Source organism: Maniola hyperantus, chromosome 9 (assembly GCF_902806685.2).
Source record: "Maniola hyperantus chromosome 9, iAphHyp1.2, whole genome shotgun sequence".
Lineage (NCBI taxonomy): Eukaryota > Metazoa > Arthropoda > Insecta > Lepidoptera > Nymphalidae > Maniola > Maniola hyperantus.
The window spans coordinates 12,577,762-12,601,652 of NC_048544.1; the positions used below are offsets into that span (position 1 = coordinate 12,577,762).

A 23,891-nucleotide genomic window follows, 5' to 3' on the forward strand; every position below is an offset into this window, starting at 1 on the left:
AAGCGCGGCAACCGTGACCTAGTAACAGACGTTCTTTATATTTTTTGCAAAAATATTCAGAAAATAACCGTGTTATTTACCAAGCGTATTAATTATGTACCAAAATTTTTATAGAAAATTAATTTGAATAAAGATTTTACACTCAATTTGATACAAACTATCCCGAGTTTTTAAAACGCTAAATAGCAAGAGTACATTAAAGTCATGTCTCGCTTGAATAGCTGGTATTACTTTCACTGGAAAACAGGGTTGGCAACATCGGAACAAAGAAATAAATAATAACTTCGTATTAATCTTGGTTAGACACGAGTGTAGGTATGTACTTTGTACATCTGACTGATCATTTAATTTAATTTATTATTTTGTACCAGAAACTTTTACAATAGAGAGAAAAAGAAAGTAAAGTGGACAGCGAAGCCTTTAGAAAGAGATTAGGTTTTGTAGAGCGGTGTCTCTATCGGTGAAACCGACATACTGTCACATAGGTATGAGTGACAGAGACAACGCTCTACAAAGCTGAAATCTCATTCTAAAGGTAGATGTACGATATTTTCTGCCGCGTACTGTACCTACTGGCCAAGCAGTAGTTTTAAAAGACCTAACTTTTCAGTCGTCAGTTAAAACAATTTATGTAAGGCTACGTGTTTATTTTAATTTGAAGAGTCAGTTATAGTAGGTATCACGAAAGTGTATTGTCCTGTGTAGCTGATTTTTCGTGGATTCGTATTAAAAGATGGATCCCGAAGGCCTTGTTTAGTAATTCCCATAACTAAATTTTGTATATAATCTGTGTCTTAACTGCGTTTTGATCTGTAAATCTCCCCTTTGGCCTGAGGCCTCTTCACTGCAACTGAAACTAAATGGACGTGTTTTGAAGCTGCTGCGCTTTTAGTTTATTAATGCTGGAAAATCCCAACGCTGGAGCGCAGTGAACCAGAAAACCAAGGTCGGTGAGTGTCCCGGAACCCGCAGTGGCTGTGGGCGGCCAAACGCCTGCAATCCTAAACAGGCCTTGGTGCCAACCCTAAGAAATGAAACGAGCTACAAAGTATCAATGTATTAAGTACATAGTTAATTAATTTACTACGCATCATTCGGTTTGTTTATATTGAGTAGGTTTATAGTTGCAATTTTTACCCATTTAAATCATCTTGGAGACGTTGGTAAGAGATGTCCAAAATCAAGTAGGTAGGTACCTATTGATTTTAGGTTTTAGCAATATGTTTATGTGTAAGGCGACCTACTTTGATTTTTACCTAGGTAACTAGGTAGTATATTATATGTAGTATAGTATATTAGGATTTTTAGACAACCTGTCTAAATAGCGCTTTTAAATAAGAAATACTTAGTAGGTACTTACTTGAAAATTGTGAAAATCGTTTTTATTTACAAGTTTTTCTAAAAATACAATAAATTACTACGTCTACCAGGTACTTACATGGTTATTCAATCATATACTTTATTAAATCTATCTTTTATAGTTAAATACAACACAAATAAATGAATAGGTAATTTGTTAAATCAAGTAAATTAAACGGGGTTGAGCAAATTAATAACGGTTCAAAATAGTAATTTCGAAAACACGCTGTTGTTAGTACTACCTAATCGAATAAATATAACATTAAATAATTTTGAAAAAATATAAATATTAAGTAGGTACTTTACATAATTAGGTACCTACTTGAATTTTTAACTTATATAAACAGTAATATTCCTAATATGTGAGTGAGATACAAAAAATACGCTCGCTCTTACTAAAAATATGAAATAAGTTAAATGCAATAACATTTGGTATCATTTCCTAGCATAAAAACACGTAATAAATGCAATAGGTCTTATCAGCTAAAATGTACAAAAACAATATAAACAGTCAGTTACATCATTAATTAATAGTCGTCGAAAAAGCTGTCATCGTCGTCATCATCGAAGTCATCATCATCATCAGCGCCAGGTGGAACCAGCGCACCGTTCAAAAATTCGCCAACCGGCTCTTGGAAACCCATGACCTTGGCCAATCCATACACCACTCTCATCACCAAAAGTCTCGTAAAATCCACAGGTGTAGTCTCTTTCCTTTGCAACGTTAGTTGTTTATCAGTAGGATAGTCCATTTTCCTTTTCTTCATCTCGCACAGATTAAAAACACAAAGTAGAACAAAGAAGAATACAAAATGGCGCCACATTTTTACGTTCCCGCCTAAATTCACGTCAAACACGTTTTACTTTTTAAATTTCAAGGTAAAGGAATTTTAAATACACAGCATAGTTTTCGAGCTAAATTCGAGCCCGTGACGAACTAACGGACGGTTGGCGCACGAGCGAATGAAGATTCAGAACTCAGAAGCGAGTAAGTAAGGACTGTCGCTTGTGTGTCATTCCAATAAGTATATGGATAACTGTCTTAAGACGTGCGAGCTCGATCGCCTATTTTTACAGTTACTTAGCCACAGGCGTGAAAACGAAGACGCTGCGGCTCGAATCGCGGCTACGGGTTACCTATTCTTCATTAATGTTAACCTTATGGAACCTTGACATTGTTTAGCTTCAAAAACGATGCCACGCCGTGAACTCTACGTGACAGAAGTTGATAGTTAGTTGATATACCAGCTTTAGAATAAAAAACCAATGATTTTGACAGCTAAAAACCGAAATAAAGCGGTGATAGCTTAGTAGTTAAGACTTCAGCCTCCTGTTCGGTCTGGGGTTCGAGCCCGACACGCACCTCTTACTTTTCGGAGTTTTGACATCGGTGAAGGAAAACGTGAGAAAACCTGCATGCTTGAGAATTCTCCATATCATTCATTCGGGAGAAGACCCGTTCCCAGTAACGGGCCGGTGATTGGTCGAAACGCTGAAGCAGAAAATTAAGGATTACCTACTAGTCTTATTTTTTTTAGGGTTTACGTTACCCGTACTGGTTCCGCACCCCAAAAGGAAAAAAGGAACCCTTTTAGGATCACTTCGTTGTCTGTCTGTCTGTCGTGTGTTTCAAGAAACCTACAGGGTACTTCCCGTTGACCTAGTATCATGAAATTTGGTAGGTAGATCTTATAGCAGACATTAGGGGTAAAATCTGAAAAATTTAATTGAGTGAATTTGTGGTTAGATTACAAAAAAAAAATTAAATGTGTTCATGAACAAATAATTAGTATTTTCAACTTTTACAGTAAGATATACCAAATGGGGTATTATATGAAAGAGCTTTACCTGTACATTCTAAAACAGATTTTTATTTATTTTTATGCATTATAGTTTTTGATTTATCGTGCAAAATGTCGAAAAAATACGACTGTGCTACGGAACCCTCAGTGCGCGAGTCTGATTCGCACTTGGCTGGTTTTTTATTTAACAGCCTATGTACGAACTTGTGTAGACCTAAGGAAGTGCATACTGCACAGGATCAAGGATTTAAATTCTATCGGACTGATTACCATACATTATAAAAGCCCAAGTAGACGTGGAGCTTACAAAATTCTGATAACTTTCCAATGTAAACAAGGTAAGTATACATATAATATAGGAGACCTCAATTTTGAGTCTTGACATTGACTTGGATGGTTTCTAGGCTAATAGTATGCATTCTAGACGCGCTGTACCGGATAAATCTGCATTGACATTGCAATTTGAATTTTGAAATTTGAATTTTGAATTGAATTTTGAAACTTTTGCTTTAAAAAAAACTTCAAATAGCTATGTACCTACTTATAGTAAAACTAAGTAGCTTGTCACTCTCCAGGTGTTTAATTATATTCATGGAAAAAAACACGTCGCTCCGTTGCAACTTGCAGAGTGATTGATGGAGAAACTAGGAAACAAACACACTTTTGCATTTATTTTTATAATATGGGTAGGTAGTGATTGATAATTTTATTACTATCCTTAATAATCAATAATCATTGTTTAGGTAGGTACTTTATCGATATTTTATGAGATTTCTAATCGGTATTGGGCTCGATATTCGATAAGATATAAGGGCGTCTACACATCCAAATCTTATAAGTAGGTATGTACTATGTACTTATTAGTGTAAATAAAAAACAGTAATTATAAAAACTACTTTACGTGAACGTGATCATAGATTCATAACAAGAGATTTATGGATTATTTTGCTTGCTTAAGATTCGAGGCTAGTGCTAAAATAATTTAAATAGTGGCTTAGAACCTTGGTGTGAATTAAAATTATGTTTAATTCTAAGCACTTACATAAACTATTTTTAAAAATATATTGTTTTGAACAAAAACCTTGAATAAGTATCTACCTATTTGAAGAAATGAGACTGCTAAAGTTTTTAGCATAAATATTATGACACCTACTTGTTAAAAATATTGTTTTAATACGATAAAGTAATATTAAGTTGGAGCCATTCAAAGTCAAACTAATGGTGTAGAATAAGTAAATAGTTACTTAAGTGATGTAAGGCGTGACAGTTTTGAATGCACTCTACCTAGGTACTAATAAAAAGCACTAAACAAAATGGCTGACATACAGACATGACTGTATGTCAGGCACTTAGGAAGGACTGGTCACTGGACGAAACTTAGGGTTCCTTGGTTTACTGCAGAACCCTATAAAGAACCTAAGAAAGAGAAGTAATTAAGTGAAGCAGGAAGCTAGCCTGCAGAGGCGGATTAAATGTCGAGAGCGCCCTAGGCAAGCATCTCATATGTAGGCACCCCTCTAACAACCATATTAAAATTTTTACTAACTTAGAAAGAACGAGAAATCGTCTGATTGCATATAGCTGGTAGTAGGCGATTATACTATTTATGTGAACGAGTGAAGAGCATCACGTCATGACACTTTGCTATATTAAAGAAGAGGCAGTTTCGGTCACTCCAAGATGATATTAGAAGGGATAATTTAATTAGGTAGGCCAGGTAATGGAACTCTACATGAAAGCGCGCCCCTTCGTAACCCCGCGCCCCTAGGCACGTGCCTAGTTTGCCCTAAGGATAATCTGCCTCTGGTAGCTTGTACTAAAATCAATTAACACGTTGCGTTGCGTTGTCCTGCGTGCGGGCAACCTTAGGTCGGGTGAAAGTATTGAATGTGGGTCGGAGTCTGGTTTAATGACGACACTTATAAATCCGATATAACTAGTGATTCGATTCAACAATCAGTAGGTACCTACCTATACTATCAGTACCCATATTACAGTCGAATTTTTCCGACATTTTGCACGATAAATCAAAAACTTTTATGCATAAAAATAAATAAAAATCTGTTTTATAACGTAAGCCCTAAAAGCCCTTTTATATGATACGGTGATACCCCACTTGGTATAGTTATCAAACTTTCTATTGGTAGGTACTTTGGTATAGGTAATAATATGTACTCATTCAATTCATATTTTTACGGAATCCGTGATTTCACGGATGAGCCCTTACAGTACCTATTATTTATTTCAATTTTTTACAATAGTATAGGTATCAATTTGAGCCTCAATAGCTCAACCGGTATAGGAGTGGACTGAAAACCGAAAGGTCGACGGTTCAAATCCCGCCCATTGCACTATTGTCGTACCTACTCCGAGGACAAGCCTGACGCTTAATTGGAGAGGAAAGGGGAATATTAGTCATTTAATATGGCTAATATTCTTAAAAAAAAAATCTATAAGAAAAAAAACTTACTCGTACTATTGACTTTCAGATTTCAATAATAATTTATCTGCAGGTGTTAGGGAATTAACGAATTTTTATTTAGTTTTGTGCATATTAATAACCTCAGTTATTAATATGCACAAAATAAATATTTAGTTACACGTCATCGTAATTATCAAAATTAAAATAATACCTACTTACCTAAATTATCTGTGTACCTAACTATAGAATTATAAAATACTAGCTGATGCCCGCGACTTCGTCCGCGTGGAATTTGGTTTTTAAAAATGCCGTGGGAAGTCTTTGATTTTCCGGGATAAAAAGTAGCCTATGTGTTAATCCAGGGTATAATCTATCTCCATTCCAAGTTTCAGCCAAATCCGTCCAGTTGTTATTGCGTGATTGAGTAACAAACATCCAAACATCCACACTTTCACATTTATAATATTAATTAGGATTAGGATTTAAGTACCTACCTGAGCATACAATTTTATATATTTTGATACAGAGATAAAATTATAGGTTCAAATCATAAAGTTTTTGATTTATGTCCGTCCCAAAACGTTGATTCAATTAAATTTTTTGCTGTAGAGTAGGTAGGTACCTAGGTATTTTTTTGCCGGGTTATACCTAGATTAGGAATAGGCAATGATATTTATCTTCGTCATTAGCAATGAGATGATAAAAATATGAATGCGCAGACGCTTTGTTGAATATCAATTAGGTAGGTATGACATCTATTAGTTTTTAAGCTATTCTTATTCATAATACCTTCATAAAATAAATAGACGATAAGTTTATACACCTGCCTAGGTATGACGCGTTGATATTCTGGTATTTCCCCTATTTTTAGGGTTCCGTACCTCAAAAGGAAAAAGGACCCCTTATAGGGTCACTTTGTTGACTGTCTGTCTCTCCGTCTGTCCGTCGTGTCTGTCAAGAAAACCTATAGGGTACTTCCAATTGGCCTAGAATCATGAAATTTGGTAGGTAGGTCTTATAGCACAAGTAAAGGAATAAATCGAAAACTGTGAATTTGTGGTACCTACGTCACAAAAAAATGTGTTCATGAACAAATAATTTGTATTTTCAACTTTCAAAAAAGATTACTATACCAAGTGGTGTATCATACGAAAGGGCTTTACGTGTACATTCTAAAACAGGTTTTTATTTATTTCTATGCTTAATAGTTTTGATTTATCGTACAAAATGTCGAAAAAATACGACTGTACGGAACTCTCGGTGCACGAGTCTGACTCTCACTTGGCCAGTTTTTTTATAAATTAATTTGCTTTTGCCCGCAATTTTTTCCAGCGTAGATTTGGGCTTTTTAAAAGCCCTGTAAAAAAATACTATCATCAACTCGATTTTAGATTTATCCTTGGCATTTGGTAACAAATGGAAAATAATTTTGTTCTAGCTCTTATTAGGTTCTCGGCTAAGGTAATCGTGTGTATTTTGCTCTACAATGCATAGACATTTTAATGCACTATAGAGACGTAACCTAATTTCACGATACCAAAATAGTTCTAAAAGGTTATAAATTCTCGCAGATTATCGAATTATCGTTCTTATTGTGTAGCAAGAAATATTAAATTGGACTGTTTGCGGGAATTAAATTTATTATCTCAACTTTTAAATGTCACTGCGGTCATGATGTTGAAATTAGAATACGAAATAAGGTGATATAATTCTCAGTAGACGAAATAATTCATTTTATCAATGCAACTATATAAAAATACGTATCGGTACATCTCAAACTCTCACATTCCGTCTGTAGGAAATAAATCTAGGTAAGTGATCTTGGTTTACATTTTAAAACAACGTTGTTTCTACCAAGAGTTTTTTGAAAAAATACCTAAGTTAGTTATCAGTTTATCAACGGGCTTGATTGTTTATTTAGTAAAAAAAATTGATATGATGCTCCTTTATTACCTGCAGAATATAAATAATGCTACGATTTAATAGCCTAAAGTCCGTAAACTACGTATAAAACTTAATCGCTATTCGCTGTACCTACAGTACAAAATTGAGCTAGCTTTACATTAAAAGAGTGTTTATTATCGTATGGCGTTTAAATGCAATCAACACCTAATTGTTTTTTTAATAAGTTGTTGGGAATATTATCAAGCGAAGTAACCGTTCTTTTTCATTCAATATCTAGGTATAAGAGTAAAAAATTGTCACTTACCTACGTAGTTATTCCATACATAATGTATTTACATACAATCTATTTTTTCGCTGACTCAAAAAGCATGCTTCTCGAAGAAATACGTACCTAAGCGACGCGTTAATCTCGGCACATGGGATGTTGTTGCCGTGAGCTGAAAATGAACCGTGAAAAAGCGCCTAAACTCTTAAAGAACCATTCAAAGCGCTGTAGGTTACACATGTTTCTCCGAGAACTTACTGTTTGCATAAGAAATTAATCATTTATTAGAATTAATAGTCAGTATAGGACTATTGGTATAGGTACGTTATATTACATTAATTTTATTATCCTTGTACCTACATGTGTGCGAGGCTTCAATGATGGAATACCTGCTCGTACCTATCTTTGAAGAATATCTCAAGTATGTAAGCTAGTCATTGGACTTGAAATGTTTTATATAATGTTATATATGTCCATTTAAGATGCCACAAGTCAGTGCGGTCGAGTTGCTAGATCGGTCAACATGCGGCGCCTTTCGAGATTCGTTGTTTTGCTCTTCGGATTAAACGTGAGTAGAATCCTGATTATATATCTAATTAGAAACTAAGCTAAAGGTTTGAGGAAAACGATTTTGATTTTTTCCTATGAATAATTTGAGCAATAATAATATACGGAAAACCCCAACTATATTATTATTATAGGCCATATTATTATCATAGTACCTACATCTGCCTTAATTACGTATTTTTTATTGTTTTGAAGTACTTACAAAAAAGCTTAAGTTAAAAAAAAAGAATATTAGCCATGCTAATCATGACTAATATTCCCCTTTCCCCTCCAACTAAGCGTAAAGCTTGTGCTAGGAGTAGGTTCGACAATAGTGCAATGGGTGGGATTTGAACCGCCGACCTTTCGGCATTCAGTTCGCTCCTCAACCGTTGAGCTATTGAGGCTTTAAGTGAGTAGGTATAGGAATATTACATCGTTAAAACTGTGCGTTCTATATTTGTTTATTATTATTTGAGTGCAACTTTATGTTTTGATTTTGAATTTAACTGCCGGCAACGGTTTTGAAAGTATCATCATATTATTATTATTCTCAACCCATCGGTTGCCAGTCTACAACCACTTACCACATGAGTAGATATCCCTTACAACTAAGGACGGGTCTCCTACACAGAATATATAATACTTAGTCCTAACGCTCCTCTGAGAATGAGATGTGGTACCTAGATAGGTTTAGAGGTAGACTTCACGCACTTTTGAGAATATTATATTATGAAGAACTCTCGGGCATGCAGGTGTTTTCCTTCCCCGTCAAAGCAAGTAATAATATTTAGTAGGTAAGTCTAATTTGGGGGGGTAAGTGGGTGCACTAACATCTTAACACCCCAAATGTCAACCTCACCTGCACGCGGTGCCCCCTGCGAATCAGCGAACGAGGATATGACGACCGAAGAATGGCGGGATAACCATCCAAATGGCTTGGCTTTAAATAACACAGACCAGAGACGGGCAGCAGCGTCACTGGTGCGAAATGGCATACAGCCCTGCGCTGACCAACCCGCCTGCCCAGCGTGGTCAGTATGGGCATTACTTCTAATGAGCAGCGCCAACAGACAAAGGCCCCCAGTTCCCGGCAGCCCTGCTATTCCCGATTACGGTAAGGTGGTGGGGAGCGGGTGGATGAGGAAGGCGGAGGACCGTGTTTGGTGGCGTGCTCTTGGAAAGGCCTATGTCCAGCAGTGGACGCAAACAGGCTGATGAATTGGATTGATTGGAAGTCTAATTGCTTAAAGTGCACATAATTTTCAAAAGTTAGAGGTGCGAGGTAGAGTAACCGACATATCTCAACGGGTTGCGAAGCTGAAGTGGTAATGGGCAGGGCACATAGTTCGTAAAACCGATAGACGTTGGGGTCCCAAGGTGCTGGAATGGCGACCTAGCACCGGAGAACGCAGTGCTGGAAGACCCCCCCAGGTGGACGGACGACATCAGACGAGTCGCAGGGAGCCGCTGGATTCAGGCGGCGCAAGACCGTGGCGTGTGGAAGTCCCTACAAGAGACCTATGTCCAGCAGTGGACGTCTTTGTCATGATGATCAATGATTATGAGTTTATGACGAATGGGAAGTTCGTAGGTAAATAGGTAGCGGTAGGTTTGAGCGTCCAATTTGTACTCAAAAAATATATTTAATCCAAATATACCTACTCAATTAATTATTTAATAAACAACTTTGATTTTGCATTTTATTTGTAAACTAGCTGCCCTGGTGAACCTCGTTCCGCGTACCAGTCGATTCAAATTTTTAAAAAATTTCTCTCCGCAAAAACCATCCTCGTACTTCAAGGAATATTATAAAAAAGAATTAGCGAAATCGGTTCAGCTGTTCTCGAGATTTGCAATGAGCAACACATTTAGTGATTCATTTTTAAATTATAGACTAGCTGCCCTAGCGAACTTCGTTCCGCCTAACAGTAGATTCAAGTTTTTTTTAATTTTTCTCTCCGTAAGCCTCGTACTTCAAGGAATATTATAAAAAAAGAATTAGCGAAATCGGTTCAGCTGTTCTCGAGATTTGCGATGACCAACACATTTAGTGATTCATTTTTATATTATAAGGAGATAAAGTTGAAAATAAATAAACGCCAACTTAACTTTTGAATGCTTTTGAAAGTTGACTGCAATGACATAAAAATGTCGTTATATTTTACTTAATTTGTTTTACTTTATAGTAATTAATAATTATTACGTGCCTTGTTAATAAAAGGATTATTAAATAATAATATAAGAAAGGTTTTTGTGTCTACCTGTTACCTACGTCAAAGATAACGTATTTTGTTCAAAAAACTGTTATTTCTCAAATTAGTGTGTTTACCGTAAAAAGTCTTTGAAGTTTATAATTATTTAACTTTTTAGGTAAGTACAAACAAGTTGAGCTCACACTTACTTAAATCATTTTTAATATACAAATTTTTAACCGATTTCAAAAAGAGGAGGAGGTTCTCAATTCGTCGGAATCTTTTTTTTTTTATGTATGTTTCCCGAATACTCGAAGACGCCTGGACCGATTTTGAAAATTCTTTTTTTTGTATGGATTACTTTTTTACAGCTACCTACCTATTAATTTTCCTCTACGTGCCTCTACGAATTGTGGTACAGGAATTATTATAAAAACCTATCCCTTTAATATAATATATTAGGTACAGAATATTATTATGACCGTTTGCCTTACCTCTCTGTTTAAATTGTAGGTATGACTAGATATATTCTGTGGTACGAGTAAATATTAAAGAATAGTAGAATGGTTTTATGCTCTGTGCAGCTACCAGTACCATATCTTACGGGGGTGACATAGTCAGCTATGACTAAACCCTCAAAAAAAAAAAATAAAGAAAAAAAAAAAAACTACCAGTACCAGTAGTAGGTAGCTACCTATTTATTAATCTTAAAAATAATTTAGTACCTAAGTGAAGTAGGATTATAATGTCACAGGTATTATTGTCATCACTAGTCACTACCCCTATTGTAAATGTGAAAGTGTGTTTGTTTGTTGGTTTGTCCTTCAATCACGTCGCAAAGGAGCAACGGATCGACGTGATTTTTTGCATGGGTATAGTTTAAGACCTGGAGAGGGAAATAGGATTTTACCCCGGAAAATCGAAGTTTCCACGGGATTTTTAAAAACCTAAATCCACGCCTACGAAGTCGCGGACATCAGCTAGTACTTCATATAGGCTGGCAGCTATTAGAATGTCTACGATTAGTTTTATTTAGCAATAGTTAATTGTAATACTTATTTAGTTAAAATTACATAATCTTGTAAGAGGAGGCTTAAGTGTTTAAATAACGCAATTGCTACAGATCTTATATTATGGTTGCGGTCAACGATCAAAACTAATCATCACAGAATGTTTTGACGACTTTAAGGTCCGGTGTCCACCTAAGCGGAGAGGCCGGAGATGTGGTTAGCCTTATGTTTAGCAGACCAATCAGATTACTGATGACGAAGAATGACGTGATAATTTTTTTACGCGTCATCTATCAATAAAAAGCTAAATTATAAAATTCATCATCAACTGATAGACGTCCACTGCTGGACATAGGTCTCTTGTAGGGACTTCCACACGCCACGGTCTTGCGGCACTCTGCGACTCGTCTGATGTTGTCCGTCCACCTATTGGAGGGTCTTCCAACACTGTGCCTTCCGATGTGCGGTCACCATTCCAGCACCTTGGGACCCCAACGTCTATCGGTTTTCCTAATAAGGCTCACCTGTAATAAATTAATCTGGTACTGGGGTACCAGATTTCACGTCTACGTTAGGCTTGTCAGCTAAGTATCAAGTTATAAATACAGTAGGTACGACGTGCTCAGGCTTTCAATCACTCACTGGTCACTGACCTCAATTATTTTGCCGGGTAGTGTGTGCTTGTTAACTTTGCCATACTTAAACTGGCAAACCAGGGTAAGCGGAAAATAGCTTAGGTTTGAAATTAATCATTTTTATCATTTTCTAATATAATAATCTAAATATAAAAGAAAAATCGTGACTTACTGACTGACCCATCAACGCCCAGCCTTGGGGACCTAGAGTCTAGCTAACGAAAGGTGAGACTAGGCAATTTAAAAAAAAATCAGTATGGCAGCTCTGAAATTAGTATGATGTAGGACACTTTAGAATTAGGCTATTTTTTATTTCTGTTCTATCAAATTACCTAGGTTATTTCAGATCTGTCATACCTACTATATAATTTTAAAGCAGCCATACTGATATTTTTTAAATTTGCCGCGCTTTTCCAGTCTCATCTTTAGTTAGAACTCTAGAAACCTGCAATTGGGCACAGACATTTCTTAAATAAATGATTTATAGTTACTTATATCTTTAAATTACATAGGTAGATACTTATTTCCACTCGAATCTTTGCCGCAACTATGATTGTTTTGGCTATGCTATGCAATAATATATCGCTCACAGTGGAAACCTGCGCGACTTCTATTGATTGACAACCTATAATATAAACGAGTTTCTGTAAATGGTCCGTGGAAAGTTTCTTAAATAACTCGTGCTAAGGTAGCTTAATTATTTATTTATCATATTAGGTACGTTCCATGTAAGTTTATCAACCTTTTATGGACAATGGCCGAAGCAGGTGCCAATTTTTAGGGGTCTGTACCCGAAGGATAAGTGTATAAATCCTTTAAATGTGAAGGAAAAAATCGTGAGGAAACCTGCACACCTGAGAGTTCTTCATAATGTTCTCAAAGGTGAGTGAAATCTACCTATCCGAACTTGGCCTGTATGGTAGACTATGGTCAAATCCCTTCTCATTCTGAGAGGAGACCCGTGCTCTATAGTGAGCCGGCAATAGGTTGATCATGATGACCCGAAGAGTGCCAACGGGACTGTATTACTAAGACTCCGCTGTTCATCCGAACATCCGTCAGCGGGCTGTATCTCGTAAACTGTACAGAGAAACAAAATGTAGAGCCATACTTATCTATGTTTCACGTAGGAAACCATAGCTTGTGTCAATTACGATAATAATTTATGTCAATAATCGTCAACACTACTTACCACCCGGTTCTGAAAGCAGATTCTACCTACCAAGATTCTATTGATGATAAAAACCGGCAGGAAACACAGAAGTAACTCTTTAAAAAAAACAAATTGTATAGGTCTACTCAATTATTTTAATACTAGGTGATGCCCGCGACTTCGTCCGCGTGGATTTAGGTTTTTAAAAATCGAGTGGGAACTCTTTGATTTTCTGGAATAAAACGTAGCCTATGTCCTTCCCCGTACCTAATTTAAATTTGTACAAAATTTCATCAAAATCGGTTGAACGGTTGGGCCGTGAAAAGCTAGCAGACAGAGAGACAGATAGACACACTTTCGCATTTATTATATTACTATGGATATGGATTTGAACAATATTTTAGTACCAACACTACGATTTTTTTCAACTTAATTATGGTTTAATACGTAATAAACATTAACTAAATTGTTAATCTAAGGTCAAACATTTTTTCTCGTAAACTACGCACGGTAAAAAAATTGCAGTGCGTTTCCTGACATTTAAAAGATCTTCGTTGAATAAAGTACGTAGGTAGATACCTACCAAGGTAATTAAGTTTTAAAAATAAACTCATGTAATGAGTATTATATTGAAATATTAAAAAAAGTTAATGCTATAACATGTAATAAAATACTGATTTATGTAGGTCTCTTTAGGTAGGTATCTATGCCTGCGTCTATTCTTTTGTTTTAGTTCTAGTTGGCAATTTTAAAATCCCAATAACTATATGTATGCCTACATATACCCGGGTTTCTGTTTGGTTGGAAATTGAAATAATTGCATTGATTAACACGATAGTTAATTTTATTGTGGTAAATGATGAAATCTATACCTATCTATATATATAAAAGGAAAAGGTGACTGACTGACTGACTGACTGAATGACTGTCTGACTGACTGACTGATCTATCAACGTACAGCTCAAACTACTGGACGGATCGGGCTGAAATTTGGCATGCAGATAGCTGTTGTGACGTAGGCATCCGCTAAGAAATGATTTTTGAAAATTCAACTCCTAAGGGGGTGAAATAGGGTTTTGAAATTTTGTAGTCCACGCGGACGAAGTCGCGAGCATAAGCTAGTCAGTGATAAAATTAGCTTTATTGCTAGCTACTAGCAACCAATTAACTTTATGTTCCTCTATTTATAAACATTTTATTTGATGATGACTAGCATAGTTTTGGCTGCAGCGATTTTGTTTTCAGTGTATAAACGTCTCATAGCCATCATCAATCATCATCATCATCTTTTTTTTTCTTTGGGGGAGGAAAAAATCGCTACGGACTTGCCTGCCTGGCAGGGTGTGTCCGACTCGCACGGACTAAAATAACCTCCCCATGTCTACCAAGGTGAGCATGGGACTGCGTAAGCATTACTTCGTGCTGACCACCTAAATTTCTAACTTCTTCTTTTCTTCTTTTTCCTGCTCTTATCTTCTTAGGGGGTGTCCATAAATTAAGTGAGGTGTTTTTTTGAATTTTCTGTCCCTCCCTCCCCCCTGGTGAGATGTCGTGAGATTTTATTGAACCCCCTCCCCCATCCCCCAATCTCACGTGAGATTTTTCAAAATGTGGGCTTCTTATGTATATTGAATCAATATTGCTGAGAGTTAATAAGTGTAATAAAAATTGAACAATAGAATACTTAAAATGTAATTATTTTCTTTCGAACGAATTAGTGAATGATCTTAATCGTATTACGATTACGCTTAAGATTAAATCTTAAGCATGTACAATCTGGATTAAATGAACCAAAATAGTATATTTCTTTTGTTTCAATCAGAAAAAAAATTGCGTGATATTTGCCGAGACCCCCGCTCTCTCCAACATAAGATTAGATGAGATTTGACTCGACCCCCTCCCCCCCTAAATATCTCACGTAATTTATGGATGCCCTCTTATCATTATAGCCCTCAGCATTTGGCTATATCGTTGCCAGTCGTCCTCGCTCGACAGCATGCGCGCTATAAGGTTGCGGGCATTCACATTTCACACCCCTCCGCCTCTGTCGATCCTACTTTTGACCTTAGATCGGCACAACCAGGAATCATCATCATCATCTGGATAATGTTATCGTTTGATTTCAGTTGGCGGCAGCTACACAAGCGCCCTGCATCGAACTGAACGATGGCAACAAGATGCCGATTGTGGCTCTTGGCACGGGCCGAGGCACTGCGAGCGAAGTAAGTACCCTCCCTTGAATTTGTACCTACTTTTTAGGGTTCCAACTCAAAAGGAAAAACGGAACCCTTATAGGATCACTTTGTTGTCTGTCTGTCTGTCTGTCAAGAAACCTACAGGGTACTTCCCGTTGACCTAGAATCATGAAATTTGGCAGGTAGGTAGATCTTATAGCTGACATTTGGGGAAAAATCTGAAAACCGTGAATTTAGGGTTAGATCACACAAAAAATAATTAAATTGTGGTCATAAACTAATAATTAGTAGATATTTTCAATTTTCGAAGTAAGATAACTATATCAAGTGGGGTATCACATGAAAGGTCTTCACCTGTGCATTCTAAAACAGATTTTTATTTATTTTTAGGTATAATAGATTTTGATTTATCATGCAAAATGTCGATAAAATACGATTGTAATTCGGAACCCTCAGTGCGCGAGTCGGACTCGCACTTGGCCGGTTTTTTAACAAAGGGGAGGCGGAGGGGGAGGGACGGGGAAATGATTAATCTCATCTCAATCCATCGCTGCGATACCTATGTAGCAAATACTAATAGAAAAATACTAAGTATAGGTAAACAAGTTCCTTCTTTGTGGCGGTGACCTCCCATAAATGTTTAAATAATCTATTTTAATTAACTAATTTGACATGTTTGAAATTAACATAATAATATTATATTGACCTCTTTCAGCAAAAAAACTACATGAATTAATCTACTTACATAAGTAACGATTTTAGTAATGTCGTAAATCAAATGATAAGCATATACCTACCTACAAAAAATAACTACAAAAACCGAAACACGTGCGGGTTTAATTCGCGTGGAGAGGGTTCCGTACGATGAATATGTAAAGTCTGTGAGATATCCTACTAATCCCGACTAATATTATAAAGGCGAAAGTTTGTATGTGTTTGTGTGTGTGTATGTTTGTTACTCCTTCACGCAGAAACTACTGGACGGATTTGGCTGAAATTTGGAATAAAGATAGATTATACCCTGGATTAACACATAGAGCTTTTTATCCTGGAAAATCAAAGAGTTCCGGCGGGATTTTGAAAAACCTAACTCCACGCGGACGAAGTCGCGGGCATCAGCTAGTATATAATATGTAAATTACTTGTACGCACAACATCTCTGGTATGATGTATCATGTTATTTTAAGAAATTAGATCGCCTTTAAAGTTTTTCTGCAATCTATGAGTAAAGAACTATTTCGTGTATTTTTTTTAATTTTAGGATCAGTAGTTTCGGAAATAGAGGGTCAATTTTTCATTAAATATAATTTGCGCCCCAAAAGTGACTTCCAAGTGCCCCCATATTAGTTCAATTATTTACGTTACATATTCGTGTTTGGGTCACAAAAATTTATACGTGTACCAAATTTCAACTTAATCGGTCCAGTAGACTTGGAGCAAATTGGCTGTGACATACACAAGAGTGATCCTATACAAAAGGAACCCTAAAGGGAACTCTAAAAACGTTAAGTACCTAAGTAAGTACATACGTTGTACATACGCAAGATCTGGATGATCAAATTAATCATCTCAATCAGATCTCAACTCCTCCTTCAATTCTAGAAGAATTCAACTCCTCACTTCAAATGCTTTTATTTTATTATCCAGAACGCACCGTTAAACGAGGTGCGCCAAGCAGTATATTGGGCCATAGAAGCTGGGTACAGACATATAGATACTGCGGCCATTTACTTTGATGAAACAGAAGTCGGCCAGGGAATTAAGGATGCTATTGATAACAACCTTGTTACGAGGGAACAACTCTTTGTTACTACTAAGGTAAGTTCTACAAAAGTACTAAAACGAAAATTTCAAAATCCTAAGCTTAAGATTTTTTTCGGATTGAGTATACCGCTGGTCAAAATAACCTAGATAGTTTTCAAGCGGTCTCCACATCATGATATTAGATGACTCAGTCTACTGGCATTCATATGAAAGCTTTAGGCGCTGCGAGCTTGCTATGAATTAATTTACAACGGATAAACTAGATGTCGCCACAGGTATGTCGATAGCTCGCCGTACATCCTGAATCGCGCAAACGAAGTTTCGCGACATCCGCGTCGTCGTCAATATCATCAACCGATAGACGTCCACTGCTATACATAGGCAAATCAGAAGTCCCTACAAGAGGTAGGGACATCTGATTTACGCCGTCAGAATGCGGCGGCTAGCTGCGACTTGTTTGATGCCTTCGGTCCACCATTAGAAGGTGCGCTTTTCGGTGACGACCTCGCATCAGAAAGCTCAGCGTTTTCACTACGGAACACTGATTATAAGCTCCAAGATACAATAGTCGAACAGCTGGGGTCCATGGATATGACAACAGTCTCAAGGATCCTTCTGTTTGCAACGTTTGAGCGCACACTACCTGCTCTCCTACAGTTTCATAGTTTTGTAAGGACGAGGAGTTTTGTAAGGAAGGATGATGAAGATGACCTCAATTTCATTGTGATCTAAGCCAGTATCAACTTCTTATTTATCTGAATAGGTATTATCCCTGAGTTTCTGCGAGAAGAACTATAAAGACGCCAAGCCAAGTTTAGTGGCGCCTGGGCATGCTCAGTTACTAAAACGTTTGTATCACACTTTGCTACCTCATTAAGTATATCTATAGATTTCGTATTTTTTGAACGGCCTTACAAATCTCAAGTTATATGGGATCCTATTCTTGGATCAAAATTATTATCATAATTGTTTTTATAGAGAATCTTTTTCGCAGTTGTGGAGTGACAAACATCGTCAACAGCAAGTGGTGCCAGCTCTTAAAGACTCTCTCCAGAAACTCGGCTTGGACTATGTTGATCTTTACTTGATCCATTTCCCGGTCGCTGTGAAGGTAAGTTCTTCGTATGTAGCATTTTTTTCTACATAATATGCCTTTCACAACACGCTTTTCCCACATACTTAAGCTTCCCTGGGAGAAAAACCGGCCAAGTGCGAGTTAGGCTCTCGCAACGAGGGTGCCGTACTACAGTCGTATTTTTTCCACATTTTGCACGATAATTCAAAAACTATGATGATGTAACCGCAAATTTACGGTTTTCAGATTTTGCCCCTAATGTCTGCTATAAGACATACCATGATTCTAAGTCAACGCGGGAAGTACCTTGTAGGTTTCTTGACAGACAGACAGACAGAAAACAAAGTGATCCTATAAGGGTTCCGTTTTTCCTTTTGAGGTACGGAACCCTAAAAACTGCCATACCCCTTCCAGGTTAGCCCGCTTCCATCTTAGACTGCATCATCACTTACCACCAGGCGAGATTGCAGTCAAGGGCTAACTTGTATCTGAATAAATAAATAAAAATAAGTAATAAAGGTTATAGTTCATATGCTTCAAATAAATTCTACTAAAATTATACATGTCTGACACCCGGCTTTACTCACGTGTTTAGTCGACGTTAGCCCGACTAGTTTCGAACCCTTTTGGGGTCCTTTTTCACAGGAACTCAGTTCGTGTACGCGTCGCGGTTGAGACATCGGGCTAACGTCGACTAAACACGTGAGTAAAGCCGGGTTTGAGACACGTATAATGGAATTCACTCACGATAGTTTAAACGCTACTGTAGGGTTGTATGCGTATTATTGAGATTAATCTCTAATATGATGTAATTTTAATTGTACGATTGTGAAAATATATGGAAAAACTATAATGTCAAAATATCGTATTGTAAGTTCGATTCGGGGTTCGCATTTTTAAAGAAAGGGAAGATGGCGGAATATAGATTGAAGTGTGAACGTTTGACAAAGGAATAATGGGTATTAATATTATTTAGTGATAAGTAAAGTCAGATTGTAAAATAGAATGATAAAGTAATAAATAAATATATAAATAAATAAACGTTTATTTCAGACCATTCATAGATCCATAGATTGTTAGTATGTTAGTTACAGTTTTTCCTTAAATGGTAAGTTAGTATTGTTAGTTCATTAGTGGGTAGGTACAATTAATTTTATTTTACTGACCCAATAGCTACCGCCACACAGTGGTGTAGTATGGGACAGTCGAGCCATATACATATAACAAACATATAATAAACATGTTGCAAATATTGATGAAGTTGTTTGAGCTTTGGGCCGTTGCCAACACTACTAAAATTACTTCGCAGGAAGACTTCAGTTTCGATGATGTAGACTATTTGGAGACTTGGAGGGGAATGGAAGAGGCGCGCGCTCTGGGCTTGACCAGGTCCATCGGTGTGTCCAACTTCAACGCCAGCCAAGTTGACCGGATAATCACCAACAGCAGGGTCTGGCCAGCTGTCAATCAAGTCGAGGTAAGGGTACCATAGTAGCACTTATTACGTAAGTGGTTTCAGGGAAAAGGGGGCTAGTCCACGTTTCAATTCTGCTTTCTTCGGTGGATTTAAAATAATATTATCTCTGGGTACAGTTCATCATCATCATGATCACCCCATCGCCGGCTCACTACAGAGCACGGGTCTCCTCTCAGAGTGAGAAGGCATTTCGAACCAGTGGTAAATTAAAACTACCTGACTATTCATATGTACTTGTAAAAAGTTTACATGAATAAAAAAACATTCTATTATATTCTATTCTATAAGGGTTTTGGCCAGATTGGCAGAATTCACAAACCTTTGAAAATTATGGAGGACTCTCAAGCTTGTAGGTTTCCTCACGATGTTTTCCTTCACCATCAACCGTCGCATAGTACAGTTCTTGCAATTCACGAAGGCTAGTGAACTTTACTTGTGGTAACGTCGTTTACATGGTCATTGCGTAAGTGTGCGTGCATGTCGGACCAATCAGTCGCGAGCAAGCGCTGTCAAACGCACACATTTAGTGTACCTTACGTATACCGGTACGACTTAAACACAAGCATGAGTCAGTGGCCTTCGTGAAATGCAAGAACTATATCTAAAAATGATATAAAATTTCCAGGTCAACCCAACTCTAACCCAAGAGGCGCTAGTCACTCACTGCCAGGAGCTGGGAGTAGCAGTTATGGCGTTCAGTCCATTCGGCTTCGTGGTGTCCAGGAAACGCCCCGATGCACCTCCTCCGCGAGCTGACGACCCGGTGCTGGTGCAAATGGCTAACAAGTACAGGAAGTCAGTTGGCCAGATTGTTCTACGATACCTGGTAAGTTCTTACTTATTGACAACCTCAACTAGTCACTCTGCCTCTGTCGGGAGCTCGGAGTAGCAGTCATGGCGTCCAGTCCATTCAGCATCGTAGTGTCTCTAGGAAATGCCCCGATGCACCTCCTCCGTGGGCTGACGACTTGGTACTGGAGCAGAATCACTCACTATGAGGAGCTCGGAACAGCAGTCATGGAGTTCAGTCTTTAAGCTTCATAGGAAATGCTTCGATGCACCTCCTACGCGAGCTGACGACCCGGTACTGGTGCAAATGGCTAACAAGTACAGGAAGTCAGTTGGACAGATTGTTCTACGATACCTGGTAAGTTCTTAATTATTGATAACCTCAATGGTCTTGTCAATCTAACCCAAATTCCAAGAGGTGCTAGTCACTCTGCCTCTGCAAGGGGCTCGGAGTAGCAGACATGGCGTCCAGTCCATTCAGCGTCATTTACTGGAGTCGTCAAGGCAATCTACCACTGCAGGTTCAGAAATCAGAATATCTTTCTTACAGAGCAGCAAGAAACTCGGCAACTGCTTTTCAAAAATATTAACTAGCTGATGCCCGCGACTTTTTCCGCGTGGAATTAGGTGTTTTAAAAATCCCGTGGGGACTTTTTGATTTTCTGGGATAAAAAAAGCCTATGTCACTCTCCAGGTCTTAAACTATACCCATCAACGCAAAAAATCACGTCAATCCGTTGCACTGTTGCGACGTGATTGAAGGACAAACCAACAAATAAACACACTTTCGCATTTATAATAAGGGTAGGTACTGATTTTTCTTATTTTCCTTTTTCAGATCGACCGCGGCCTAATCCCCATCCCGAAATCCGTCAACAAGAAGAGATTAGCAGAGAACATAGACTTATTCGACTTCAGCCTAACCAAAGAGGAGATCCAATTGATTAACCGATTCAACAAAAACAAGCGTGTTATCGACTTTGATGAATGGAAAGACTATCCTTACTTCCCTTACGGAGAATATTAATGCATTTATTTAATAGCTAAGTAATTTTGTTCTATTAATAAAGAGATTGTAATGTATTTTTCGTTTTACTTATTAGGTAATAGAATGGAGCCCAATATACTTAAGTAGAGCCCAAAAGTAAGTCATTCATTAGCAAAGTGGGCTATCTGTTATTATTGTAGAACTCTCGGCCCCACGTTGGGCGTCCGATGTAGAACTGCTCTGCCCCACCTTGGGCGCCAGATGTAGAACTGCTCTGCCTCTCGTTGGGTGCCAGATGAAGAACTGCTCTGCCCTACGTTGGGCGCCAAATGTAGAACTGCTCTGCCCAATGTGGGGCAGAGCAGTTCTACATCTGGCGCAGAACTGTTCTATCTACATGTGGCGCAGAACAGTCCTATCTACATCCGGCACAGAACAGTTGTTTCTGAACTTTTGTACTTCCCTGTAAGAAAAGTGTGCCTACATTATGATAAATTAATGAATGAATAAATTATTATGAAAAGCATGACGTAGCGTGGTGATGTATACCGGTCCAATGCCAACCATAACAACATTTATCTCTACATAACAACATATTTTTTACTTTAGTACCTACAATAATTGCCCAATAAATATTATTTATAGCACACAATACTTATTCATATTCAAAATCTATTATTAAGTAAACTGAAGCTAATAAAACATACACTATCATTGGAGATAGGCATAGGTACAATAACGTGAAGATAATATCAGAAACGATATGTTAAACATAATAAATACAGTACGCGGCAGAAAATAATGTACATCGACCTTTAGAAAGAGATAGCGGTTTCGTAGAGCATTGTCACTGTCATTGAGACCGACGAATACACATGTGGCAGAGACTACGCTCTACATTACTCTACAATGCCGAAATCTCATTCTAAAAGTTCGATGTATATTATTTTCTGCCGCGTAGGAAAGCTGTTATAGGTAGGTACGTCAATTCCTAATTCTGTATGTTGTTGGCGGGTGGGTACGCCGAAAAAAACAGATTTGGACACATGGTTGTGCCATCTGTCCAAATCTAGATTGATTTACGATTAGGTAAGTCTGTGATAACCCAAGCGATATTCGTCCAGAAGCAACAACAAATTTAATTTTCAAAGTATAACCAGTCAAAAATTGATGGATCTGTAGATTTTATGGTAGGTACAGCGTGCACGGTGCAGCATGCACCATAAACTGCCCGCCTGTCCTGCCGCTGCTGCTAAGTAAAAGCACAGGTAGGTAGGTGCGACAAGGCTTTCTTGGCCCTTGAATGACATTGACAGGGGAGCGCTGTTGGAGAACAAAGACTTAGAATTCAAACAAGAACAAAGGGGACACTTGACGGCAACGTTAGTTCCGATTTTCGCCACGCGCCAAGATAGCCTTGTCGCACTGTATGTCCATACAGATACCTATCCATACACATTACACACTATTCGCACGTTTCACTTCGACACTGGAGCATCCTCAGGAGATGTAGGTACCTAGATTCTTCTATAACTTTCAATGTCTTTTTTCGCCTTGGACTATAGATTGACATAGGTAGGTACGTATTACAGTAGGTAATAGAACTTGATAAAATTATGTAAAAAGAAGTAGGTAGGTACTTAGGTCGACCCATCTAATTTATTATTATGTACCTACGCATCTAAAGGGAAGATTTGATAAAACCACCAAACTTGAGTCACTATTTTTTAGGGTTCCGTTTTAAAATGTATGGTAATCGGAAATCTCAAAAGGAAAAACGGAACCCTTATAGGATCACTTTGTTGTCTGTCTATCTGTCAAGAAACCTATAGGGTACTTCCCGTTCATCTAGAATCATGAAATTTGGCAGGAAGGTAGGTCTTATAGCAGACATGAGGGGAAAAATCTGAAAACTGTGGATTTCTGGTGACATTACAAGAAAAAAATTAAAATGGGTTCATGAACAAATACTGCTATTTTCAACTTTGAAAGTAAGATCACTATACCAAGTGGGATATCATATGACAGGACTTTACTTGTACCTACATTCTAAAACAGATTTTTATTTATTTTTAAGCATAATAGTTTTTGATTTATCGTGCAAAATGTCGATAAAATACAATTGTAGTACGGAACCCTCAGTGCATGACTCGCACTTGGCCAGTTTTTCTGTCTTACGCATCAACGAGAACCGAGAACGCATCGTATGAATATGATTGTGGTTTGTGTGTGAATAAAATACTATACCTAGCAAAGCTGTAGGGTTCTGTCGGCCAAACAGACAGACGGATGATAAAATGCCAATTTCTCA

At 37.6% G+C, this 23,891-nt stretch overlaps 1 protein-coding gene across 1 annotated transcript in view; it reads left to right on the forward strand.

The window, feature by feature from the left end:
- The first annotated feature begins 2,178 nt into the window (after nt 1-2,178).
- Nucleotides 2,179-23,891, forward strand: part of LOC117985045 (uncharacterized) — a 30,052-nt gene continuing 8,339 nt past the window's right edge. The window contains exons 1-10 of the mRNA XM_069500630.1: nt 2,179-2,347; nt 8,236-8,321; nt 15,419-15,514; nt 17,135-17,305; nt 18,246-18,362; nt 19,636-19,803; nt 20,429-20,518; nt 21,431-21,614; nt 21,876-22,035; nt 22,775-22,848. Of these exons, the coding sequence (XP_069356731.1) occupies nt 2,323-2,347; nt 8,236-8,321; nt 15,419-15,514; nt 17,135-17,305; nt 18,246-18,362; nt 19,636-19,803; nt 20,429-20,518; nt 21,431-21,614; nt 21,876-22,035; nt 22,775-22,848 (1,171 nt within the window). The 5' untranslated portion in view covers nt 2,179-2,322. The remainder of the gene's footprint in view (nt 2,348-8,235; nt 8,322-15,418; nt 15,515-17,134; nt 17,306-18,245; nt 18,363-19,635; nt 19,804-20,428; nt 20,519-21,430; nt 21,615-21,875; nt 22,036-22,774; nt 22,849-23,891) is intronic.